Source organism: Myotis lucifugus, unplaced genomic scaffold (genome assembly GCF_000147115.1).
Source record: "Myotis lucifugus unplaced genomic scaffold, Myoluc2.0 scaffold_42, whole genome shotgun sequence".
NCBI lineage: Eukaryota > Metazoa > Chordata > Mammalia > Chiroptera > Vespertilionidae > Myotis > Myotis lucifugus.
This window is the reverse complement of record NW_005871090.1, coordinates 4,736,482-4,762,487: the sequence shown is the minus strand read 5'-3', so window position 1 is coordinate 4,762,487 and position 26,006 is coordinate 4,736,482. Positions and strand designations below refer to the sequence as shown.

Below are 26,006 nucleotides of genomic sequence, written 5' to 3'. Positions count from 1 at the left end.
ATATAGTACTCAGGCAAAGTTTTAAAACAAAACAATACTACCTATGTTTATAGATACAAATGCATATAGAACTAAGATAAACAAACAGAAAGGTGTACATCAAATACATAATAATAACTATCTCTTTCTGGAGGAGGTATAAAACTGAGAAGACAAAGAAGATCTCAACTCTATTTCTTTTATTTAAAAACATGATAAAATCCTCACAAATTCTGAGTATTGAAAATACTATTTGCTCAAAATGAAGTATAGGGAAAAACCCTGGAACTGAGAGGTAATTCTCAGACAGGACAGACAAGCCCAGAAATGACTGATTCTTCTGTTCCCGGAATAACTCTGAAGGTTAAAAGTTATTTCCAGAGACTGATAGTTAGACAGAAGGATGAAACATGGAAATACAAAGAATAAAATTTGTTATCCATAGAAATCAGCAGAGGATGGTGTGGAGACACATAAATCTATGGCTCCATCCTTATTCCCATAATTAATTCCAGGTTAATTTAAATTCATGAATTCACATTGCAATGGGTAAAAAATGGGGCTATGGAGTCAGAGAGTCTCAGTTAAAATACTGAATCTGCCAATATTTTTTCATCCTAACCTCTCTGAACTTTCAATCTTTCATCTGTAAAATCAGAATAATAACAGTACCCATCTCCTAGAACTATTGAAAGAGAATTGAAAGAACTATTAGAGATAATACATGTTCCATCCTTAATATAGTGCCTGGCACAGAGCCAGTACCCAGGAATGTCAACTATTGTTATCATTCTTTCATTCATGTGTCCAACAGCTGGTTGGTAGGTGCCTACTATATGTCAGGCCCTTTGCAGGGTTCTGAGGACACAGCAAATGAATATGACAGACATTGGCCATGCCTATAAATTAACAAGGAAGAGACACAGCTACCTAAGAAAATACTAAGCAAAGAAAAAACTTTGATGCAGACACAGCAGGGAGGGCAGCAGTCCTAATGTGTTTAGCATATGCGGAGGGCCTGCTGGAGGAACACTAAATGGAGACTACTATAGTTTATATGATGAATAGAGCTGGGGTTTGGGAGTAACAAAGAAGTAGAATCATTCCTAGTTTAACAAAATCCGACTAGTGAATTATGCTTTTTCCAGTTATTGTGGAAATAAAACTTGGAACTTTAGACATGGCTTTGTGGTCTATGTCCTGCAAGCTGACCCTGCAGGCACTGAGATGATATATACCTCATCTGTGGGTCTGAGGCCATGGGTGTGGTCAACGTCCTGGAAGTTGCAGATATGGAGGGATATTTAGCTTAGCAGAGGGCTTTGTGTTCCCTGCGGCTATGTCTGAGAACGAGGTTTTGTTTGTCCAAAATGACCCTGCAGCAGAAGCAGAGCGAGTGTTTTAGCTACAGGCACCTGACACATCACCTCTTGCTTAATATCTCCTAGAGAACTTTGCAGTTGTGCATTTCTCAGTCCACCTGGCTCTTCCTCCCCATTGCTGAGAGTTGAATCCACTGACACGTCCACTTATAAGTTCTGTTCAGCCCTGCGGCCAAAGCCCAGGGAGGCCCAGATACGTAGGAAGCTTTAACCTTCTCTGAGCTGGAGCTTGACTCACATCACATTTTCAGACCTGGAGTCTGGATACCAATATCAATGCTGACCCTGAGCTCCAGATTGGGTCAGGGTTTCCAAAGCGCCCTTTCACATCCAAGACCAAGGGCCCCGGGAAGAATACCAGGTCTCCTCTCCCACCCTGTGTGCCCAATAAGCTTCTGCTGGGTTCCTTTTTTCCCATTCCACTTCCAAGCCTGGCTGCCCACTGGACATGCACATTACATGGGCCATTAATTCTGTTCGGTGGGGATCCCTTGCTTCTCCTCAGTGGCAAGTAATTGCCTGAAGAAGGAAATGTCGCTGTTTCTTGTTCCTTTGCCTGTGCCTCAGCTAAAGGACGTATTTTGCTAACCTTCCCCTGGCCTGGTAATGTTGCATGAAGCTGGACTGGCTCACACTTTAGAATATAATAATTTCTGACTCCGGCATTTAAATGCTTGGGAAAAAAAGGTTCCTTATTACTAAACAGGATAAAATGAACCTCCAAAATAAACTTCTATCTATATTTATATGTAAAATTCTTGGGCTTATTTGGGGTTAATTGAAGCATAATTATCTATATTATCTTCCCACAAAAGACACTCTCCACCACACACAGACATTTATTTGCATTATTGTTATCCAACAGTTCTGGTTATTCCTCTTTACTTGGATATAACATCACCATATCTTACAATTATCCAGCGCCTTTCATCTTTCAGTTTTTGACTGTAATGATAATACTAATGACAACTACTACAGTAATAACTGTTTATCTAAAACTTTGTGTTTGAAAAGCATTTTACAAAGAGCAATTAGCTATTCCACTTCTGTAAAGTAGTTATATATCATTATAACTATTTTTTTCAGAAGAGGAAACTAGGACAAAAAATAATGAATTTGTCCTAACTCATTAAAAAAAACACCCAAACAATTAATGACTTTTGGCTAAAAACAGAGCTGCAGCATTAAGTGAGCATGTAAAGCAAAGGGACTTTCTGAGTGGACACAGGTTCAGCAACGTCTGTGACCTCCTTGCACGTGTTGCCACTCAGAACTGGCAAGGTTCATTTCTCTCTATACCTCACTGCCTAGCTCCAGTTTGCAGGTAAATGAAGGCAGCTCCAAAGAATGGAACTCAACAGAAAGAGTTCTTAATAGTGCCAAAGTCGAAGAGATTGTAAAAGTGACTTTCAAAGAAATTACCCCACCTTTTTTTTATGGTGGAGGCACAACAGATACAGTAAAGAAAAACATTCTCCCCGTAAACTGAAGGGATATAATTCCAGACAAGAGGCCTGACCTGCAGTATTTTTCTTGGACCTTTATTTCCTGCTATGCACTTACAGGTCACATTTGGAGTCTCCTTGGGGATAAGGGATAGATATTTAAAACAGGAGCTCAATAATTTTTTCTTTGCACAGTTTTAAAAAGATTTTACCTTTAACACAAGTAGATAAGCTACACAAGCATTATACTACAGCTACTATATAATTAGGCAGCTATATAGACCTATACTGACAGCAGTATAAAGCACTTCCTACCTCTAAATTGTTTGTTTTTAGATATGAATCTGTGCTTCTAAGCATTTAGGTACCATTTAGCTAGCCAGACAAAGTGTTTATAAAAGCCTAGAATTTTACCAAGGAGTAGCCACTTCTCAAAGAGGGCTTTCGTTGCTTTTTAGCATTTAAACTATTTTGTAATCATTTATTCCTAGGTTAAGCTTGATTTACCTATCTAAATAGTTCCTGACAGAATGACTTAAATTTACACATTTTGTGTGAAAAGTTAACTATAAAACAAAAGTATAAAAGTCATGTAAAATAATGTTTATTAATTATAAAACTACATTTGAAAATATAATCCCTAGGGGAGGGTGGGTGTGAGGGGGAGCGATCAACCAAAGGACTTGTATGCATGCATATAAGCATAAGGGATGGATGTGGACAGCAGGGGGTGAGGGTGAGGGCAGGATTGGGGGGATGGGAGGACATTGAGGGGATAAGGACACATTTGTAATATCTTAATCAATAAAGGGGGGGGGAAGAAAATATAATCCCCCAAAATGATAAAGGAAACAAGTGAACTTAAGTGAGTATCCAGTTAAAAGCATAAACATCCAGAAAGACTGTCTTTTAGAGTTACAGATTGAGGTCAGATATGGAGGAGGAATCCATACAATAAAAGGATAAAAGATGCAACAGCCAATCAGTATAAACATCTTATTTGTATCCCAATTCAAATAAACATGATAAATAACAAAATTATAAGATAGAAGGAATAATATGAACATTGATTGAACATTTTATATTTTTTTAGGTTTAAAATGGTAGTTTTATGATGTTAAAAGTAGAGAAAAATATAATCCCTACCTTTCAGAGGTGCATATAAAATATTTACTAATAGAATAATATGATTCTTCAATTTGATTCAAAATAATCTATGTATTTGAGTGGATGAAGGTGAAGATGAAATGAGACTGGCTATGAGTTTAATATTATTGAAGTTCTATGGTGAAAAAATTGAAGGCATTAGGCTATATTTACATTTGTACATGTTTAATTTTTCTATACTAAAACTTTTAAAAAATAATAATAAAACAAACTTGATATGTCAATCTTTTTAGGAGGGTGGGAGGTTGGTTCAAATTCATTCTTACTCAGGTTTACATTTTGGTAGTTCAGCAAGGAGTCTATGATTAATTTTTTTTTTCAATATTTATCTGAAAATGTCTTTACTTTTGCCTCACTTATTGAATGATATTTTTTGTAGGTAAAGGATGCGAGTTTGACATTACTCTCCTTCAGATATTATCTAACTACCTTTTAGTGTCTATTGTTCCTGATAATTTAGCTGTCAGTCTAATAGTTGTTTTGTTGTAGGAAGTACTTTCTGGTGTCTTTTGAATATTTATCTTTCTATTTTATGTCCTACAGATTCACTATAATGTGTGCACTTCTTCATTTAATTTAGTTTTTCCTCTCTATAAACTGCTATGTGCATTCTATGATATAATTTCTTTGGCAAGTGTGAAAAATTATCAGCTGTTACCTTTTCAAATATTGCATTTCTTTCAAGTCTTTACTTTCCAGAATCTCCACTGTATGCATGTTGGATGTTCTCCCTCTATCTGCCTTGTCTATATCACTTCCTTTTATACATACCACTTTTTTATATCTCTGTGATGCCTTCTGGGTAATTTCTTACAGTGTTGTCTTCCAGGTCATAAAATTTCTCTTCATTTATATCTAATATGATGCTATAAAATCTATTACAGAGATTTTAATTTCAAAGTCTACATTTTTTCACTCTTAACATTTCCATTTGTTTCTTTTCCTTTTTTGACCATGGGATTTTATAATTTTTATAATTTAATCATTTTATAAATTAAACATTTTTATTGGTATTTTCTAGTCTCATTTATGATGCTATCTAGCTACATTAGGTTCTTGAAATCTAACCCTGAGGTTCATTGTTACTATTGAATATTTGGTGTGCATTTTGGACTGATTTCTCTTTTTTATATAAAACTAGGGGCCCAGTGCATGAATTCGTGCATCTTAAAAGGAACTGTGGGCTGTGAGGCTGCAGTAGGCACAGGGGTGGGTCTCGGCCCATCTTCCGTGCCCCTGCCCGGCCCCTCCAGCTGCGGCTCCCCGTCCTGTCTGCCAGCATCCCAGCTCCTGCCGCTGCCACTCCCACAGGCTGACAGCGCTGGCCCTTAAACAACCACTGACAGCGTGAAGTGATTGGGGACGGGGCCAGCAGCAGGTGTGAGCTGCAGCTGCTGCCCCGATTGCCCCTCAGAAACAGGGAGAGGTGGAGAAGCCCTCAAGGGCAGTCAGGGCTGGTAACCGCCAGTCCCACCTGCTGATGGCACTGAGTGATCAGGACTGGCACTGGGCACCGGCAATGGGTGCAAGGCAGCAGATGTGAGCAGTGCCAGCAACAGGTGTGAGCACTGGGCAGGACGTGTGGGAGCAAAGAATTTTCAGTAAACACCAGAGGCTTGCCCCAATGACAGTGAACTGGCGCCCTGCCTTGGTCTGGTGCCCCTGCTCACCTACTCCCCCATTCTTCCGTGACCAATGCATGCCATGTTCCGCACACGCCCCCTGGTGGTCAGTGCACGTCATAGCAACTGGTTGTTTGGTTGTTCTGCCATTCAGTCTATTTGCATATTAGCCTTTTATTATAAAGGATCTTTTGGAAGAGTTTTAGATTTATGGAGAAATTGAGAAGATTGTACAGAGACTTCCCATGTACTTCATACCCAGTTCCCCCTATTAATATCTTAAATGAATGCATTTGTTTTTATTTATAAACCAGTGTTGACATTTTATTATTAACTATGGTCCATAGTTTACTCATTTTTTTAGTTTTACCTAATATTTTTTTTTGCTCCAGGATCGTGTCTCCTTTAACTCCTCTTGGTTATAAGAGTTTCTCCGATTTTCCTGGTCTTTGATGAACTTGATAGTCATGAGATTTAGTGATCAAGTAATTGTAGGATGCCCTTCTACTGGAATCTGTCTGATAGTTTATTCATGATTAGGTTGGAATTATAGGTTTTTGTAAGAAAACATAACAGAGGTAATGTGGCATTGTCATTATCATATCAAGGTACATCCTATCAACATGATTTACCACTATTAGTTGAGGCTTTAATTGCCTGGCTAAGGTAATGTTTATTAGGCTTCTCCACTGTGAAGTTCCTCATCTTTTTCATAATTTCTGATAATGAGATCATTTTAAAATGGGTTTTTCTTTTGTGAGAATACCTTGTGACCTGGGTGTTAAACACTTACATCCAGAATAATTTTGAATGTGCCTCTCCTATTAACCAGTACGACTAACTTTTGTTTATTTCTCGTGTTTGGGATTCTCAGAAACATAGGTAGTATAAATTTAAGTACCAAACACAAAGAAGTTGTAAACTTGTGATACTGAAATCTTAAGGGAGTCTTTCTTGTAGTTTTCTTGAGCTGATGAAAAAAAATTTTTTAAGTTCACCATCCCACTGAGAGTATAATAATTTGAAGAACTTGGTTTGAGTGAGGATCTCCTACTTTGTACAGTCTTATCTCTTATCTCAAATAACAAATAGCCACATAGCTGCTGGTATCCAATTTCCCATCACTATTTGTACTACCACAGAGGCACATGCAGTATAGAGTTTATATTATAGTTTTGGTTCACTTTATTTTTTTCAGTACTTTCTTACTTATGGCACCCAAGAATTCCCATTTCTTGCAATCTGATTGAAATGTTTAAATTAATTTTTATTCTGTTTTATCCATGATATATGAGTTTGCTGCAGGAAGTTTTTCTGATTTCCTTAGTCTACCATATTTTCAGAATCTAAAGACTTTTTCTCAGTCTTGTTGGGTCTCTATCCCCTCAATAATACATGTGTGAAAATTCCTTCCCATGTTATCTGTTCTGCAATGACATCACCATATTATTCACAATTTTTTAAGACACAATGGTTTATATCATTAATTGGTAAAACAGTTATCACAATGAACATAGAATATTTCTTCACATAACTCAGTGAAAGATTTAAAAAGAAGATGAGATGTATCATTTCAACTTAACTGCAATTAAGACATCTGTAATGCTATCAACAATACAAATATATTTAAAAAATAAAAATTAAAAATCATTTTAAAATATAGTGAACTTCAGCCATGAAAACTTAGGAGTAAAATGCTATTACTTATTTTTCTTCTAAAGATTGAGCACAATGATCACACAAAGGTTTTATGGAAGACCCACAGGCTAATGAAATGAAGCATATGTCAAGAAAATAACCAATTATCTTTAATAGTGCACAAAATTATAAACCTAAATGTGATTATTTATTTTAATGAAACATAAAATAGAGGTGATGGTGGCAATGCCCACACTTCTATTTTCTAAGTAACCTTCCATTTTTATGCCTTACTATTTTAAATTAGAAATATATTACAAAATCAATTTATTGTTTTCAATAAAAAGTCGAAATCAAGTAAAATATTAATAGTATTGCCCATAATTTTCATTGGTCATTGATTTCAAGCATGAGGTAGAAGAGTTCGACAGCTTAGCCAACCTATTTAAAAACCTTCCTAAAGCATGCCCTCACTCCTATTCTTAATGAACGTCAAATCTCATTAACTAGCACATTAGCACTTTAAAATTTGCCAATAGGTTTGAATAAGAAAATCAATTATGATAATAATATTTCTAATTGAAAGATATAACTGGTTAAAGACCTGCAATATGACAAAACATAAATGAGACAATAGTGCCCTGGCCTGTTTGACTCAGTGGATAGAGCGTCGGACTGTGGACTGAAGGGTCCCCGGTTCAATTCCAGCCAAGGAAATGCATCTCCGTTGCAGGCTCTGGTCAGTGTCCATGCAGGAGGCAAACAATCAGTGTGTCTCTCTCACATAGATGTTTCTCTCTCTCTGTGTGTCTCTCCCCCTCCCTCCCGCTCTCTCTAAAGATCAGTGGAAAAATATCCTCAGGTGAGGGTTAACAAAAAATAAAAAAATAAATGAGACAATAGCCTTTCCCTCTTTCCATGTAATCTGTGGAATGCAAATTTTCTGCATTTCATTTCCCCAACTATACAAGTAAATATTGTTCTCTTTCTCTCTCAGGAATCAAAAACATATAATTATTATTTAAAAGAAAACTATGAGATCCTGGGTATATAAACACTAGAAATAAAAGGTAATACAATGCTTAAAATAATTACTGCATAAATATATATATAATCCTCAGGTTGACTGGGTTATGCATTTTTAAAAGTATTATTTTTTCATTAGAAATAAGTATATTTCCAGAGCACACTGGTCAAAACAGAAAAATCTAAACATGTTAGGGACCCAGAATGAGAGACAGTGATAAGTCAAAATTAAAATTAAATTGCTACTATATGTGGTAGAAGCTGCCAAGGCACTACAGATGAGTAATCAAGTCTTCGCTCTCAAGAAGTTTATGCCCTAATTGAGAAACACACCCTTTCAGGTTCAATCAGCTATGGCCAGAATGAGGAGGACATTTAATCTGCACAGGGCTGCCCCTTTGACAGGGTTTTCAGATGGGACAGTTTCACTTAGAAGGGGGAATAGGTATGCAGTCAACATGATGAATAACTTCAAAATTTAGCTTCAGAATAGAGGAATCATGGTGACTGTAATTAGAGTGAAACAGACAAGGTGTGTCCTTGGAATGGCCATTACAATAGGAAAGTTCAAGCACAGACATGGCCTGGATTTCACACCTCCCTCCTTCCTCCACCAGGAACCGTCTGGAAGACTTAATGACAAATGGCAGACAGGATTAAAGCAACCAGGGCTGGGGCACACTTCTCAGAATAGAACTAGACAAGCTCATGTGGAATGAGGAAAACACATATTAGAAATCCAACTGGTGTGGGCAGCTGTAGTGTAGGTACCTAGACTGAGATGCAGGTGAGGTAATCAGGAGAGAAAGCAAGACAGGGGGGCACTTGTGTGGGTGATGACCACCAGACTTTACCCAGGCTGTTCTGATGGAGTTTTGCTGCCAACACCACTAGCACCAGAGTTCCCTTCTTTTATTCTAACACTGTTCACTCCATATTAACTGGCATGCCGATGGTGAGAGGAAACTGCTCAGGTCTGGATAATGTGACTGCAGAAGAGTGAGGAAGATGACTGAAGCAGAGCAAGATATCTATAAAATATCTATATCAAACAGTAGGAAATATAATTAAATAGGCCATTTCCTCCCGCTCCTGGAAAGTGCTATACATCCTCCAAGATGGCTCTAGTATCACCTCCTCTGGGAAGCCTTCCCTGACCCCTCCAAGAATCTTTGCTACTTCAGTGTCAAGACTAGTATACAAGAGGCAATCAATACAAGATATTGACTATGAAAGACAAAAAAAGAAAAAATATTTAAAGAAGGAAAAGAAAAAAGAAAGGGAAAAAGATTGGTTGGTTCAGTATGTAACTGAATGTTGTCAGAACTGTCCTGGCTCCTGGTCCCTGCATCCCTGTTCCCCTCTCCTTCCTCACATTTGGGCCTCCTGGTCTCCTTTAGGAGGCCTAACCCCCTGCAGTACCCAGGGTCAATCCCACCTGAGGTAGTCAATATTTAAACCTTATGATCTATAGTTTAGCATTACGTCCCTTCCTGCAGCTCCGTTCCTAAGACTGAGTCTTGCCTGACCAACCAGGCCAGAGCTTCTGAGTTTTTCTTGATATGCTTCTCTCAGGACTGAGAGACTGTTGCTACTCCCAGACCCATGGCTGGGACCCCTCCACCTGCTGAGGATAGGTTAGCTGGCTGATTCTCCTGAGGGGCAACCCCCAACATACGACCAGCTTTAACTGGCCTCGATCCCTCACTGCTGACATTATCCTAGACTCATCCTAGTACATCCAAGGCCTGGCCAGACCTCAAGGTTTAACAAGAGTGAAGCACAGAATCATGGTGGGGATTTTGAGCAATGGAGTGATAGATACCGGCCAGGAGAAAACCATTCTGTGTATGGAGGGGATGGTGAGAGGGCACGCCACTCTGCTTGTGAATGATTAAGAAATAATTTATGGCCCGGCCAGTGTGGCTCAGTGATTGAGCATCAACCCATGAACCAGGAGGTCACGGTTCAATTCACAGTCAAGGCACATGCCTGGGTTGCAGGTTAGATTCCCAGTAGTGGGGTGTGCAGGAGGCAGCCCATCAATTATTGTCTCTCATCGTTGAGGTTTCTATCTCTCCCTCTCCCTTCCTCTCTCCGAAATCAATAAAAATAATAAAAATAAATACACAAACAAATAGAAATGATTTATGAAAGCATAACCCTTTAAATGTGTTGTTTTTCATGATTTCTTGGTGGCAACTCTGTTTTTTGTGTGTGAAAAGAGTACTTTTCAGGATAGCTGTACTGCTTTTTAAAGAAGAAATCTGATGCTTGATACCTATTATGTTGATGTTAAGGTATCATTTAAATTCAAAAGACCCATGCAAAAAAAAAATCCTTGGAACAACTGAAAGAACATAGGGAATTATAACTGCTCAGATAATTAAGCCAAACAGAGACCATGACCTGTCACAGGGAAAGGGCTGTGTTTTCTGCCAAATCAATAGGTACACAATGGGCACTAAGTTAATATCTGTTGAATAAATGAATGGAGATGCACTGATGGTATCTCTTGCATAACACCAATAGCTTTATGATAATAGCTTTTGAAGCATGCAATTTGGCACCTCATATAAACTACTTTATCATATACATTGACATTAATGAAAAACCAGCATTAGGAATTCTCTCTGCAGGTAGAACAACAAATGAGAAAGTTCAGAGGACCGGTGACTAACCCCAGGCCACTGAACCTTATCAATTATGGGCCCACATTAAGGGGCAAAAAGACAGCAGAGGTGGGGAAGACCATGCATTCCATCTGGGACTGTCTATTTAGTGGTAGATGCTTACAATTAGAATTTTAAAAAGTACAGTATTGATTCAAATATATGCTATCCATGGATATATATATATATATCCATGTTTACAACAGCTGTCCTGTCCTGTATAGCTATGTGCATAAAAGCCAAACTTAAATTGCCACTCTGTCAGGAAATGTCACTTTAAAGGTCTAACATTCTGCCTCAGGCTTCAGCACTCAGGAGCCTGGGCAGACTGTAAGAGGAAGCAAATCTCATAAACCTTGGCCTCTATCATCAGATTCTGGTCTTATGTTAATGACTGTGACAATGAAAGGGAAAAGACATTATCCAAATACATTTTATTCTGTTCTGCAAAGTAATGACCTAAAAGGAATTGAGGAATCACCTCTTTAATTATATATTTTTTCTAATTCTGCTTCTTGACAATGTAAGGCTGACTGCAAAGATTTGATTTTATTATATATTCTAAAAGTACAACATCGTAGAATTTTGATCATGTAAAACATTCTGGCACAGATGAGTGAACATGTATATAAAATGCAATGTGTTCTACGACGGAACCTCACCTACACAACAAAGGTATATGAATCCAGGCAGCAAATCCAAAGGTATCAGAAAACAGTGCCATTGTATCTACTTTCAAATTATCAGTTGGCCTTGAGATTTGTGAAAATAAGTCAAGGAAAGCATCACCTATATTTCGGCTGCCTGTTTTCCTGTCCTCTCATCTTTCCTGGTGCAAACAAAGTTAACTATCTTTGCATAGAAAGCGAGTCTGAAGAGCAACAATATATTAAAAATCACAAAGCAAAGGCAAAGAACCCCAGAGCGGGAGTCAACACACCTGCCTTTTCATTCAGTCATTAGCCTTCATAATAAAAATGTAAACAACAATAATAATAATAAATAAGTAAAACTCACCCCACTTGAGCACTGTGGCAGAGAGAGCGCCATGTATCTACCAACCATTTTCTCTCCCTGGGAACTCTGGGAGATCCCCTTCTTCCCAGCCTTCCTTGTAGTTATGTTGGGGGTCACTTGCCTGAATTCCGACCCATAAGGCATGAGCATAAGTAAGCCATTCCCAAACTAGTCTGTAAACATATTCCACAAGATCTTCCAGCTCTTCCTGTGGCATCCTTAGCAGCCACATATCACGTAGTATGTGTAGCTCAAGACACAGAAACTGCCTGGGTCTCTGTGTCACCACCTGTATGAGAACCTGAGTGGGAGCCACCAGTCCCACTAAGACTATGGCATGAGCAAGAAATAAACCTCATTTTATTATGCCAATCAGAGTTTTAGGTTTATTTGTTACCACAATACACTACAGGAGTAATCAAAGGACTAAGTGAGAAAACAAAATTTACTTATTTTATAAATCAATATGCTTCGCAGCTATTACTCTGAGTGGCCAGATTATTATGACCACCCTGTCAGTACTTCGTTGGGCCACCTTTTGCCTTCAATACTGTGGTGATTCTTCTTGGCATTGACTCCATGAGATGTTGAAAGGTAATGCCAGGAATCTGATACCATGCCTGATGAATAGCACTGTCCAGTTCTGTGAGATTTGATGCTTGTGGAACCAGCTGCCTGATGGCTCTTTTAACTTGGTCCCACAAATGCTCAATTGGATTGAGATCTGGTGATTGTGGGGGCCACCTAAGCAAGATAAAGTCTCCTTCATGTTCTTGAGAGCACTCCTGCACAATAAGAGCACCGTGGCATGGAGCACCGTGGCATGGAGCATTGTCTTGTTGGAAGAAGCCATCTCCATTGGGATACACCATCAACATGATAGAATGAACTTGATCATCAATGATAGTTAGGTATGTTGTGCTATTCATACATTGTTCCACACGAATTAAAAGGCCCAAATCATGCCAGGAAAACATGCCCCAAACCGTAACACTGCCCCCACCAGCTTGAAGGGTTGTACTCATGCATGTGGTGTGCATGCTTTCATGCTGTTTCCACCAAATTCTCACTCTGCCATCTGCATGATGCAACTGGAAACGTGATTCATCGGACCACATGACTTTTTTCCAGTGCTCGACTCTCTAATCCTTGTGTTCCTGTGCAAATTGGAGATGTTTTATCTTGGTAACTGCAGACAGCAAAGGTGTTCGAACAGGCCTTCAGCTTCCATATCCCATATGATGCAGCATACGGTTAATTTGCCTACAAACGTCAGGTGGTCATAATAATCTGGCCACTCACATTCAAATATATCCCACATTCAAAAGCTGTTAAATTGTGTTGTTTACCCATATCTTCAGAAAAAAATCACTTCTACTGTCATGATAAACAACCTGCTTCCCTATTTATAATGGTCTGGCCCTCTAGCAACTTCAGCTCGAAATTATAGCTAATTTGCCTACAAACGTCAGGTGGTCATAATAACCTGGCCACTCAGTGTATATAGGTACTACTGGTAGCTGTGATGGAACGTTTATAAAAAATTAATAGAAATAGTGCCTTCGGCAGCCCAGGATCTGTCTCTTGCTTCAACAGTGTTTGGACTGAACAGACCTAGGGATGCCCCTTCTACCAGCCTTCGGCCTCCCTCCTGCGTCTTATCCAGTCACCACCTTCAGAACCACCTCTGAGACCAGCCAAGGCACTGGTATTTTTCCTACCTTAACTCCTTATTGCCAAACAACCATGAGCTCCCGAATTCGTCAGAATTATTCCACCGAGGTGGAGGCTGCAGTCAACCGCCTGGCCAACTGCATAGTGGGCCCCCTACACCTACCTCTCTCTGGGCTTCTATTTCCACTGCGATGATGTGACTCTGGAGGGCAAGGGCCACTTGTTCTGCGAGTTGGCGGAGAAGCACGAGGGCGCTGAGCATCTCTTAAAATTGCAAAACAAGTGTGGTGGCAGCATTCTCTTCCAAGACTGCTGAAGCCTCCCCAAGTTGAGTGGGGTGACACTCAGGATGCCATGGAAGCCGCCCTGGCCGTGGAGAGGAACCTGACACAGTCCCTTTTGGAGCTGCAGGCCCTGGGTTCTACCTGTGCAGACCCTCAGCTCTGTGACTTCCTGAGAACCACTTCCTGGGTGAGGAGGTGAAACTCATCAAGAAGATGGGCGACACCTGACTCACCTTTGCAGGCTGCCGGCCCCCAGGCTGGGCTGGGCGAGTATCATGACTAGGAGCCTTTGGAGCCCAGAGGCCTTTGAAAGGCCCCTGTGTATTCCCCTGGTGTCTGGCTTTTAACTGAGCCCCCCTGGAACTACTAGTCATTCTTTTAACCACCCTGAAGCCCTCTCCCATGCATTAGACCAAATGAAACAATAAAGCTTTTCACAGGAAAAAAAAATTAATAGAAATTCTAAGATTTTGACATTCTACCATTACATAGGTAATGTAAAGGCTTCCTGAAGGGTAGAATCCAGTCACTATAGACCAGTCACACATTTAAAAATTAGCATATGTATCTGCCTTTAACAGATCTGGAAAATATAAACAGAGATGATCCATTTCACCAAGGGTTTCATCTGAAATGACTGGGTGGTTGTGACCGCCACGCCTGTGTTCATTACAAAGACTATAGTCAGAGACACTGAGCTCCTGGAAAGAGTGGTCTTTGACCTACAGATGAAAATTTATACCACTGTAGTGATTATCTCGCTTTAAAATCAGAGCTAAGAGGACTAATTGTGACCACTTTTAAAAATCTCCTTTTAGGAGAACTCTCTTCTTGGTTATAGCACTTGGTTATAGTGTAAGAAGGCTAAAAATATTCAAAAAAATCAACAACAAAAATGCTAAGATTTTATGGGAAATACATTTTTGTACACACTAATTTTGTCTAAATTTCAAGCACTACTTGTACAGTTTTAGAGAAAGCCCTCCTGAAGACCTGAGAAAATAGTACTTAATGTACCATTATTATTTTTATGTGGTATCAAATTGTTTAGTCAATTAAAAAAGTAGTCCTTTCAGAGACTTTTAAAGGGATATTAATTCAAGTCAATAAAAAGAATCCTTGATTAAATCTAACAGTAGTACATCAATTTAATTGCTCCTTATTGGTTGATTATTAGGTTTTACTTTACAAATATCACTGACAGGATTAAAAATATTTGTCATAGAATCAGAAGGCCAAAAAATCAGTATAAGAAGACTAAGAATATACTTAAATTTTTAAATACAGCCTTCCAAAAATCAGACATACTTTAGAGCAATCTTAACATCTCTGGAAGTGCATAAATGAATTTAAACCTGTCATGACCTACTTTAATGAAAGAAATTACAGCCACCTTAAATATTTGTAATTTACCTTTATAATCATGCTAACTTGCTAATTTTAGACTTCAGAAATTAGAAAGTATGGCAATAATTACATTTAGCAAAATCAATCATACATTTATGCCCCATAGAACAGTAAACAGAAAACTGAGTTTGCCTATTCCTGAATGTCTTGTCACTGCTAAAAATTCATATTATATTTTTTCATACAGGTTAGAGGAACTATAAGGAAATACAGGCCCAGTCACTAGAATTAGTTCTATAAACACCAACTATGTACACATATATTAAAACAAACCAGGTTGACAAGACTTCCTGAACAATTCCCTGCCTTCCCACTATAGCAGGGATTACTAGTTACCTACCAAAACCTCCACTCTGCCCTACCTCCTTAGAAAACAGAATTCTCTCTCTCCCTCTCTCTCTTTCTCTCTCTAACAAACACATTGCTTTTTTGAACAAAACTGCATGTATCCATTAATAAACATTTAATCAAGTTCAAGGACAATGTGAGACTTTAGGGAAACCTGCTTTGAAAACCTGACTCATCTTTTGGGAGCCACCTTTTTTATTTTTTGGCCTTCTTACTCCTCCTAACCCCCAAATGTATGATAGCTAGAGCTTCCCTGGTTATCAGGGACCCTGACTTCACTGCACTAGGAAGGAGAAACAGAAAAGTAATAGCGTGGTTATATTATGAGATTACCACAACCTTTCTAGTATACAGTATACATCTATGCTACCTTCACATGAGATAGAAATATACTTCTATCTCCTATAAGCAACTATTATTTTGTATTTTTCTACTATGTGCAAATAAAGTCATTTTAACTAATATAATCAAACAGTCAAGCTAGGTTATAAAAATAGCCAAGAACAATAAATTAACCAGTTAACTGTCACGTGTCCAAAATGGAAACCATCCTTGTGTCTATAGAGGCTTATGACGTACAAAGGGTTAATTGTCTAGCTAATGTGTCTGTTGTTTAACTTGATGAATTTGTTTATAGAGATTCAATCTTAACTTTACTTTATTCTATTTAGTCAAATTTGTTGAAATAATAATATATATTGCAAGAAAATCAGTACTAATGTAAATTTATTTTAATAATGTTTACCTAACATATTATAAGAGACCCAGAGATAAAAATTTATGGGGAATCCAACTAATAAAAAAAGATTACCCTCAAATTCTCAAGCATACAAAATAAATTAAAATTAGAAATTCTGTAGATTTCTATTTTCTAAAATAATTTATGGAAGAAGAAAAGAAATATTCTGCTATAGACTATTCACTTACCTGATAATATGGAGAACATTTTGTAGTTTAAACTGTTTTCTGTTGTTTCTATTTTCAAGATTCTTTTTTTGAAAATCTATTAATTCTCATATAGAAATGATACTTAAAAATGTAATTGCTAAATAGAATTGCACTGAAACCTCCTCATAAAAGCCAGGCAATTTTTTAGAAGCCTAATGCTCTGTACAATTATTTACTTCTACCATATACATGAAAAGAGAGAGCAAGAGGGAAAGGGAGAAAGAATGAGAGAGAAAACAAACCTCTCTATGTCCATCTGGGTCTTAAATAAAAAGGACGCTCATTTTGGCTCAGTGGATAGAGCGTCAGCAGGTGGACTGAAGGGTCCCGGGTTTGATTCCAGTCAAGGGCACATACCTGGGTTGTGGGCTCGATCCCCAGTAGGGGGCGTGCATGAGGCAGCCTATCAATGATTCTTTCTCATCATTGATGTTTCTATCTCTCTCTCCCTCTCCCTTCCTCTCTGAAATCAAAGGGCCCTATTCTATTGTGTACTTTTCCCTCTCCTACTATATTATATAGGCTGGGCCAGCAGAGCTTTCATCTTTCAAGAAATAAATAAATCTAGAAATATTTTTATTTTCTAGAAGTAAAAATAATAAATAGGCATAAGATCGTAGTATCAAAAATAAATTTTCAGTACAGAAAGCTCTCTCTTCCTAATCTCCTTTTGATCTCTTTCTCCTTTAAATAGGCTAAAAGAAAAAGCAAAGTGTCAATACTAATTTCTTTTTTAGTATTCACATCAATAACTGGCTGATATATTAAGCTCTCAGGCTACAGAGTCATAATTTTTATAGTCATTATGATGAAAAAATCCCCAAAGCCACAGCTCCCCAAATGTATTCAATGTGACTCTGTCATCTGCTAGGTGTCTTCATTCCAATAGCTTATAGCTGTTACAGCTTATGCCAAAGGTGTAAATACAAAGTTTGACAAGAAGAAAAACACTATTCTACATATTTTGAATTCAGATATTTCCATTATAAATTATTTTCTAGAAAATTATCATTTTTGTGGTTGATGATTATAGCTAAATTAATTTTCTTTAAAGTATCACAGAACTTACATAACATCTGTGGTTGGTATAGAAATAAAAATATATTTTAAGTGATGTTCAGGACTTACCACCTCCTCCTCCAAGGAGACTGGCATTTGCTGTTTAAAAGAAAACAAAACAGAAGAAAGACATTAAATAATATATAAAAATATAATAGGCCAGATGGTTTAATAAAAAGTTAATAATGATCATATCTCTTATAAATACACATACTTTTGTATAAAGACTGCCTTTATAACTGCTTCATAATGGTATGAAAATTGAAATGCTTTGCTATTTTTATCTCTTTTTTCTCTTCAAATAACTGTTTTTATAATGTAGTTCCTTCTAATAAAATGAAGCACATAATGTGATCCTTTTATTTTTCATTCTTTATCTAAATTAATCTTCTGGGTTCTCTATTTTATCAAGTAGAGAAAGAACAATGTTACTTAGACAATTTCAATGATTTCAAAGAACAATGTAACAAGAAAGAATAATAATTTTAATTAAATTAAACACAATCAAATAAAGCTATCTCAAGACACTTCGTAGTAAAACTCTTAAATAATAACAGATTTGTTACTTTTATCATTAACTTTTTATTGGAAGGAAAGAAATAAATTTTAAGCATTTTTGTAAAGCAATGCTGTGACATATCTTACCCAGTTATCCATTATTCTAGCACACATATTTAGAGAAGCAAAATAATAAGCAAAATATAAGACAATTCCATTTAGAATTCTTTCAAGAGGTCAAATTTTCAGGAAGTTCCATGGCAGGTTTCTGTTGAAGTATTAAGCAACCTTATGCCTATGTTTATCTAGTCATTATAATAGCCAGAAAACAGAAGTTATACATTGCACTGACCTTTATTCCATAAAGTTTTATGTATCATAGGCATTATCTCATGCCATTAAAAAAGAAAGTAAGAAAGAAAAGAAATCCCGTAGCTATATAAAGAAAGTATATGGCAACCAGGCTCCCTGTCTTTGTGGAGAATTCTGAGCTACCAAAAGATTAAAGAAAGCATTTAGAAAGAGGTGTAGGGGGTCTTTAACTTGAATTTAGTGTGTTGTCCTTAGGACCATGTATTGCCACAATTAAGAGAAGCAAATATCAGAGTATTAATGATTCCAGAAATAAAAAAATGGATCCTTTTAAGAGCAAATGCACATATACTTATTTCCATGAGGTTAAATATGTGATGGCTTGTTAACTATTGCAACACTAAAGAGAATATCATGAGAAAATGCCTGGAGAGCAAATGCCTTTGAAGATTTTCTCAATATTCAGTATGAGCATATCAAATCAAGTACAGGGTCATCTAATTGTTGCTCTTGCCTTACTCTCAGTGCTTTTGTCACAAACATGGACTAGCAGTACCATTATTAACATAAAGAAAACTCACTTCTGATGTCATAAATTCTTCTGCCACCCTATCACCTCGGGTCTCCAAACCTCTGCACACACAGTGAGAAAGCGAGTAGTATTTATAGAGATGGCAGCCAGCACTTAATGTCCTACCCAAAATTAAACTTTGTAACTGTTAAACTAGTAACTTGTTGAAGGGACACTAGGAAAGATGTGAATTCTATTTTGGTCCCATAGCCCTGAGTACATGGGGAAATTTCATGATCAACCTATGTCTCAGCTAATTCAAACATTTTCTAAAATCTTAGCTACAGGCTTTTATAAAACTGCATGGCATTTCACACTCCTGCTCATTTTTTTCTTTTCCTATTTGACTGAGAACTGCTTCCCTATCTATAGGTTTTCCAGATCCCTGAAACTCCATCTGTTATCCTCCAAGTTTCACATTTTCATTCATAAAGAAAAAAGGTATTTCCAACAGCAAACTATAACAGTAATGAATAGTAGCTTTTCACTCAAATGATCATGCCCAGAAGCAAAATAGCACAATATAGCTTACTTGCACCCCATGTTTTTCTCAATAAAGGTGGAGGCTGCCTGTTTTGAGAGCATAGCGGAAGGCCCATCTGTTTAATCAGGCACTTGTCCAATAGATGTGGGTGGATGAGTGGGAGTAGGTGTAGGAACTAAAACCCCAGCCTGGACAACCATCAAGTCAATTTGTGTCAGATGTGTGCTCATGTTTAGATGAGCCTATCTGGTCACATTTTAACATCAACACAGAAATATTTTATAAAAGTGTGGCATTCTACTTAATTTCAAGTACATTATCATTCATGTAATAGAATCTTAACCTAAGATGCTTAAATATATTTAAAGCAACTCTAATAACTGAAATCAGGATAAAAACTTTTCTGAAGAATCCATCAAGTTTAAGTCTATTTTATCAATTTCTGTTCTCTAAAAAAAATATTTAATGTTTGCTTTATTAGCAAAAACATCAAGGTAATTGTCTTCAATAAAAGTGACATAAAAGTAGGCAAATAAAAAAGTGAACCTTTATTAAGATTTCTAAAATTACTTTACCTTCACAAAGCATGCTATACACAATATAACTGATCCTCAACACTTATTGGCCTGGTGAATTAATTATTTCTTCTTCTTACAAAAGTTAAAATGACTCTGTCTAAAAATAATCATTTAATTTCTACTTAGTTATCTCCAATAAATTGTGGTATATCCCAATTAGATAGGAAGCCCTAAAAGTAAGCTGGCCTGCATCTGATGAACTCTCAATACATATCTACACTAATAAAAGAGAAACATGGTAATTGGCGTATGACTGCTACCCTTCCCATTGGCTAATCAGCATATCCTTATGCAAATTAACTGTCAGCCAAGATGGCGGCCGGCAGCCAGGCAGCTGGAAGCGAACATGAGGCCTGCTTGCTCCAGTGACTGGGGACTCCAACGTTCCCAGCCTGCGCTGCCGGCCTCTGAGCTACAACTCTAAGAAACTATGTTGCAAATATAGAAGCTAAACAAAACCCCAGAAAAAACCTTTCAGCCAGCCGGGATCTCAGAGTTAGAGTTATACATTGTTTCGATTATAGCAGCGGAAGCCTCAGAGCTAGAGCCAGAGCTAAAGCTGGCCAGAATAAATAAAAAAAGAAAAAGAAAAAGAAAAAAAGGAGTGGTTGGGAGCTTCAGTCAATTGCCAGCCTGAAAGCAGCCCTCAGCTCCTCACCCAGACTGGCCAGGCACCCCAGTGGGGACCCCCACCCTGATCCAGGACACCCTTCAGGGCAAACCAGCCGGCCCCCAGGCCTCTATCCTATATATAAAAGGGTAATATGCCTCCCAGCACTGGGATCAGCGGAGCCGCGAGGCCTCCTGGCACCGGATCAACGTGACGGGGGCAGCGCCCAAACCCCCTGATCGCCCTGCGGCTCTGTGTGTGACAGGGTGCGGTGCCCCAATTCCCCCGCCCCACATAGGCCCTGCTCTGTGTGTGACAGGGTAGAGCCATAACCTCCCCATCGGCCCTGCCCTGAGTGTGAGAGTGGCGGCGCCCCAACCCTCTATTCTGCCCTGCTGTGTGTGTGACAGGGGGCGGTGCCCTAACTCCCCTATCGGCCCCTACTCTGTGAGTGACAGGGGGGAGCTCCTCAACCCCCTGATGGGCCCTACTCTGTGCATGACAGGGGGGAGCTCCCCAACCCCCTGATGGGCCCTGCTCTGTGCATGACAGTGGGGAGCTCCCCAACCCCCTGATTGGCCCTGCTCTGTGCGTGACAGGGTACGGAGCCCCAACTCCCTTGATGGGCCCTGCTCTGTGAGTGACAGGGGGCAGTGCCCCAACCCCCTGATTGGCCCTGCTCTGTTCGTGACAGGGGGTGGCTCTGCAACCTCCCCATCAACCCTGCCTTGAGTATGATAGGGGGCAGTGCCCCAGCCCCCCAATCAGCCCTACCCTGAGCATGACTGAGGGTGGCATCGCAACCTCCCAATCTGCCCTGCTCTGTGCATGACAGGGGGCGGCGCCCCAACTCCCCAATCAGCCCTGCTCTGAGCCCGACCAGGGGCTGCACCTAGGGATTGGGCCTGCCCTCTGCCACCCAGGAGCAGGCCTAAGCCAGCAGGTCGTTATCTCCCGAGGGGTCCCAGACTGCGAGAAGGCACAGGCCCCCCCCCTCCCCCCCGAGTGCACAAATTTTTCTGCACCGGGCCTCTAGTCCTATATAATAAAAGGCTAATATGCAAATCAACCAAATGGCGGAATGACCCGTCGCTACGATGCACACTGATCACCAGGGGGCAGATGCTCAATGCAGGAGCTGCCCCCTGGTGGTCAGTGTGGTCCACAGGGGGAGCACCACTCAGCCAGAAGCTGGGCTCATCACTGGTGAGCACAGCGGTGGTGGAAGGAGCCTCTCTCGCCTCTGCAGCAGCACTAAGGATGTCCAACTGACAGCTTAGGGGAATGGGCCTAAGCCATTAGTTGGATATCCCCTGAGGGCTCCCAGACTGCGAGAGGGCACAGGCTGGGCTGAGGGACCCCCCTGAGTGCATAAATTTCATGCACTGGGCCTCTAGTTCTCTAATAATGAGATAATTCATAGGTTGAGTTCAATTTCTTATTGACATATAAGAGGTACTTGTTTATTAAAATGTATAAAAAGAGCTAACTATGGCCCTTTTTCTTTCCATAAAATTAAAGGCTATTTAAGAAACTCAAAGTTTATTTGATTAAGAAAGTATGAAATATACTTATATCTCTAAGTCCCTTGCTAGAGAAAATTTTGGATATGCCTCAAGTTATCCCTAGAGTTTCACAGAAAAGGAAAAGGAAAAAGGAAACAAAGAAAACTTGAAGTTTATGAGCATGATGCCACTGCTTCTGAAATAAGATTCTAAATGATCTTCTTTTTGCATGTTTACTAACAACACTACCTGCATTCATATTTCCCTAAATAAAATGCCCCTTCAATTACTAGAGTAGGTGGAGGAAAAAATCATGCTACATTGCTTGTCTAAAAGACTGACTCGATGAGGAATTAAATGAGCCTTTATAAGTTAGTGACTCTGTGTATTGCACTTTTGCTCCTTCCAAATAGCAATTCAAATGAGATAAACAGTTTCACTGTCTATAAAACAAAGACAAAACTGAACATAAAATGGGAGAAAAGGTTACCTAAATCTGATTTCAAAATGGTAAGTATAGAGAATTTATTTACAATACCCTAAGCAAGTGGTTAATTTTTAAAGTTTATAAGAAATTGTTTTTTCCACATGAACTGTTTTGAAATTTTTAATTAAAATTTTCAAATTTCCATGTGTTAATATTCATTTTAAAATTATAAAAAAAATGAATGCAATGTAGAAATCCTGTTCTTGAAATTATTAGCCTAAATAAAAAGTGATCTTGGCGATGCCAATAGTGTCATTATTTTATGTTGGTCTCAAAGTACAAATAGACTATTAGATTACCTTCTTCCTAAAACAAAATCTCTTAAATGACCTCTCTGTGTGGGGGAGAATGCATCTTTTTACGGATATAACTATAATAAAATTGTGGATCAAATCATGAAAAATAAAATTACTATACTATAAGTAATCTATTCCCGGAAGTTCCTAGATAAAATATATGACATAACATTATGAGAAAAGCAAAACAAAACTATAATTTATCACACAACAATGACAGCCCTTTTCCTCCTAAGATCTCAGAACCCTTTTTAGTCTGTATAGGTAATGACAAAGGTACTGAACAAAAGAGTCAGGTAATCTCGGCTTTACTTCTGCCTCAGTCACTAAATAGGTAGATGATGTAGTCAAGTCAAAGTCAACCATCTTATCTTCTTTCGTCAGGAAAATCAGAATCTATCAGGGGTAGCAAACAGGTTTCAAAAAAATTCTAAATCATTAATTCGAAGAGACTATGCCTCTGATTTGAGAAATATTCTGATGCTAAACCTATGCTCAGAGAACGATGATCAATTAATTATGCTGGTCACAGGCAGAGGGGGACAGGGAGAATACAAATGGCAGCACACATGCCATGTATTAGGGATCACTGGATCAGATGTCTTCTCTTGCATTTGACTGACCTTGACACAATGAAATTCTATTCAGTAATCTTAAAAAACAAACCTGCTAACCCAGTGGTTCTCAACCTTCTGGCCCTTTAAATACAGTTCCTCATGTTGTGACCCAACCATAAAATTATTTTCGTTGCTACTTCATAACTGTAACATTGCTACTGTTATGAATTGTAATGTAAATATCTGATATGCAGGATGGTCTTAGGCGACCCCTGTGAAAGGGTCGTTCGACCGCCACAGGGGTCGCGACCCACAGGTTGAGAACCACTGTGCCAGCATTGTACTTCACGTACCTAATAATGCCTGCCCTTTATGAGTCTAAAGTTATCCAGTCTGTGAAAAAATGTCAGGTAACTTGGCCTGATAAGTGTTTGGAACTATTTTTTTTTCCACTTACCCAGTGATTTCTGTTATCTCTACAGTAATTATTTGTTTTCCTACTCCATATCTACCCCCACCCAATGCTGTCTGGCAAACAAGCAGCAGCCTGGGAAACTAGTCTTTAAACATTGATTAAAACTATTTGTGCAGGGTTTTGTTTGCTTTTCGTCATTATAAAATAAATTATAATTGCTTTCACCCGAACAGGTTCCTGACCAGCTAGTTGAGTTTGTTTATGCTGCTTTCTTATTATAATAGAGGGCATGGGATGTCAGAATGATTGTGGGCAAAAAATTCCCCTGGAGCTCCAGTGAAAACACCATGTCATTCACATGCCATCTATCGTAAAAGATAAAAAAAAAAAGCCGAAATATCACCCTTTAGAATGGCACACGTTATTTTCTCTACACATTGAAACTCAAAGTAGGAAGTGCTAAAAAAATCTGTTAAAATGAAAACCCCAAGCACGTGCATAACTATAGAACCATTTTGTACAGGGAGCAACCATCTCAGCTGGCAGCTGTGGAAATAGAGTCTACACAGACAAATACAACCATGGACTTGGTCACAGTTTGTGCTTTACTAGATTCACACCTTCTGAACAAAATTAACAGAATGCATGAGCTTTGGGGCAGAGCTATAATTTCCTGCTTTGAAGCTGACAGAGAAAATGAAGAATAAGCTTAACCATCTCACTCGTAGAAACCAGGCATAAACACATGATCGATACTTTACATTTTGTACTTTCTGCAGAATTCAAAGGAACTGTTGATTATTTGAGAGTCTGTGTGGTTTGTGTAAGCTGTTACCCACTACAAAGCCAAAAATAGAATACACCGAGCCCTACTGTTGATAAATAGGTGAAAAGGCATCAGAAATTGTGAAACTTACTTGGCAGTATTAGCAAATAGAACAAGAACAAAACAGGGTTGAAGTATGAGGGAGGAGCTAGAGCTGCCCTGCTTTGTCAATCTGGCTTTACTGGCTAGAATTCTGGGTGCTCAGTGGCTTCTAGGAATATTGCAACATGGGAGGAAAAACACTTATTTTTGTCCAACTCCTTCTTTTTACAAAGGTGTTAGATAACTTGTCTAGGATCAGACCCAGGAGAAGAACCCACCAGAAAATATTCAAATTGCAGAATCACATACAAAAATGGTAACAGAATACACATGCATGGAGGTCACCTGATCTAATTTTTAAAGGGTGAACCAAAGCACTGGAAGTTCCAAGCTCCATAATGCAACGCGATGAGTGAAGCATGTGGAGAATCAGCACAGCTTCTGTGTACCAAGCAGCCTTCCTCACACTGTGCTCTGAATCAGCTGTAATTGTGATGATAACACTGGCTCCATTACAAACGGGATTACTTAAGTAACCCAATCTGGAGCTTTTTAAAGATTGAACAAGCGTGTCTACATAGGGAAAAAATGAGTTCAAATGTATATTAGCTTTGCGGTTGTAATGATACAAGACACTTGAACAGCAGTTTTAATGTACTTTGGACAAGAAAGGTTTTGAATACAAACCAATTCCCCATTTGAAAAATGGAAGATGTGCTTATGGGAGGGAATATGATACACTTTAGCCTGATGAAAACATAAGCCTGAACATGCACCCTCATTTACACACTTCTTGGGGAAACTAATTTATTTCAATAAAACCAGACAGTACCTTTGAAAAAAAAACACAAACCTGTTTTGTATAATGTTCTTAGTTCATCTTTCTTATAATATTATAGAATCTCTATTTCTCTCCAATAGTGAAACACCAAGTGAGCTTTTAAAAAAGGTTTATTTTAGACTAGAGGCCCGGTGCACACAAAATTCGTGCACTGGGGGGGGGGTGTCCTTCAGCCCAGTCTGCACCCTCTCCTATCTGGGACCCCTCAGGAGATGTCCGACTGCCAGCTTCTGTTTGCTACTCAAGATTACTCTCTATACCTCCCCCTGTTCTCTTCCCAAAATGATCTCTATAGATGACATCAATGGGTCCTCTT

At 38.7% G+C, this 26,006-nt stretch overlaps 1 protein-coding gene across 1 annotated transcript in view; it reads right to left on the bottom strand.

The window, feature by feature from the left end:
• Window positions 1–26,006, bottom strand: part of MACROD2 (MACRO domain containing 2) — a 1,891,634-nt gene that overhangs the window by 1,454,897 nt on the left and 410,731 nt on the right. The window contains exon 4 of the mRNA XM_023753208.1: window positions 17,738–17,767. Within this exon, the coding sequence (XP_023608976.1) occupies window positions 17,738–17,767 (30 nt within the window). The remainder of the gene's footprint in view (window positions 1–17,737; window positions 17,768–26,006) is intronic.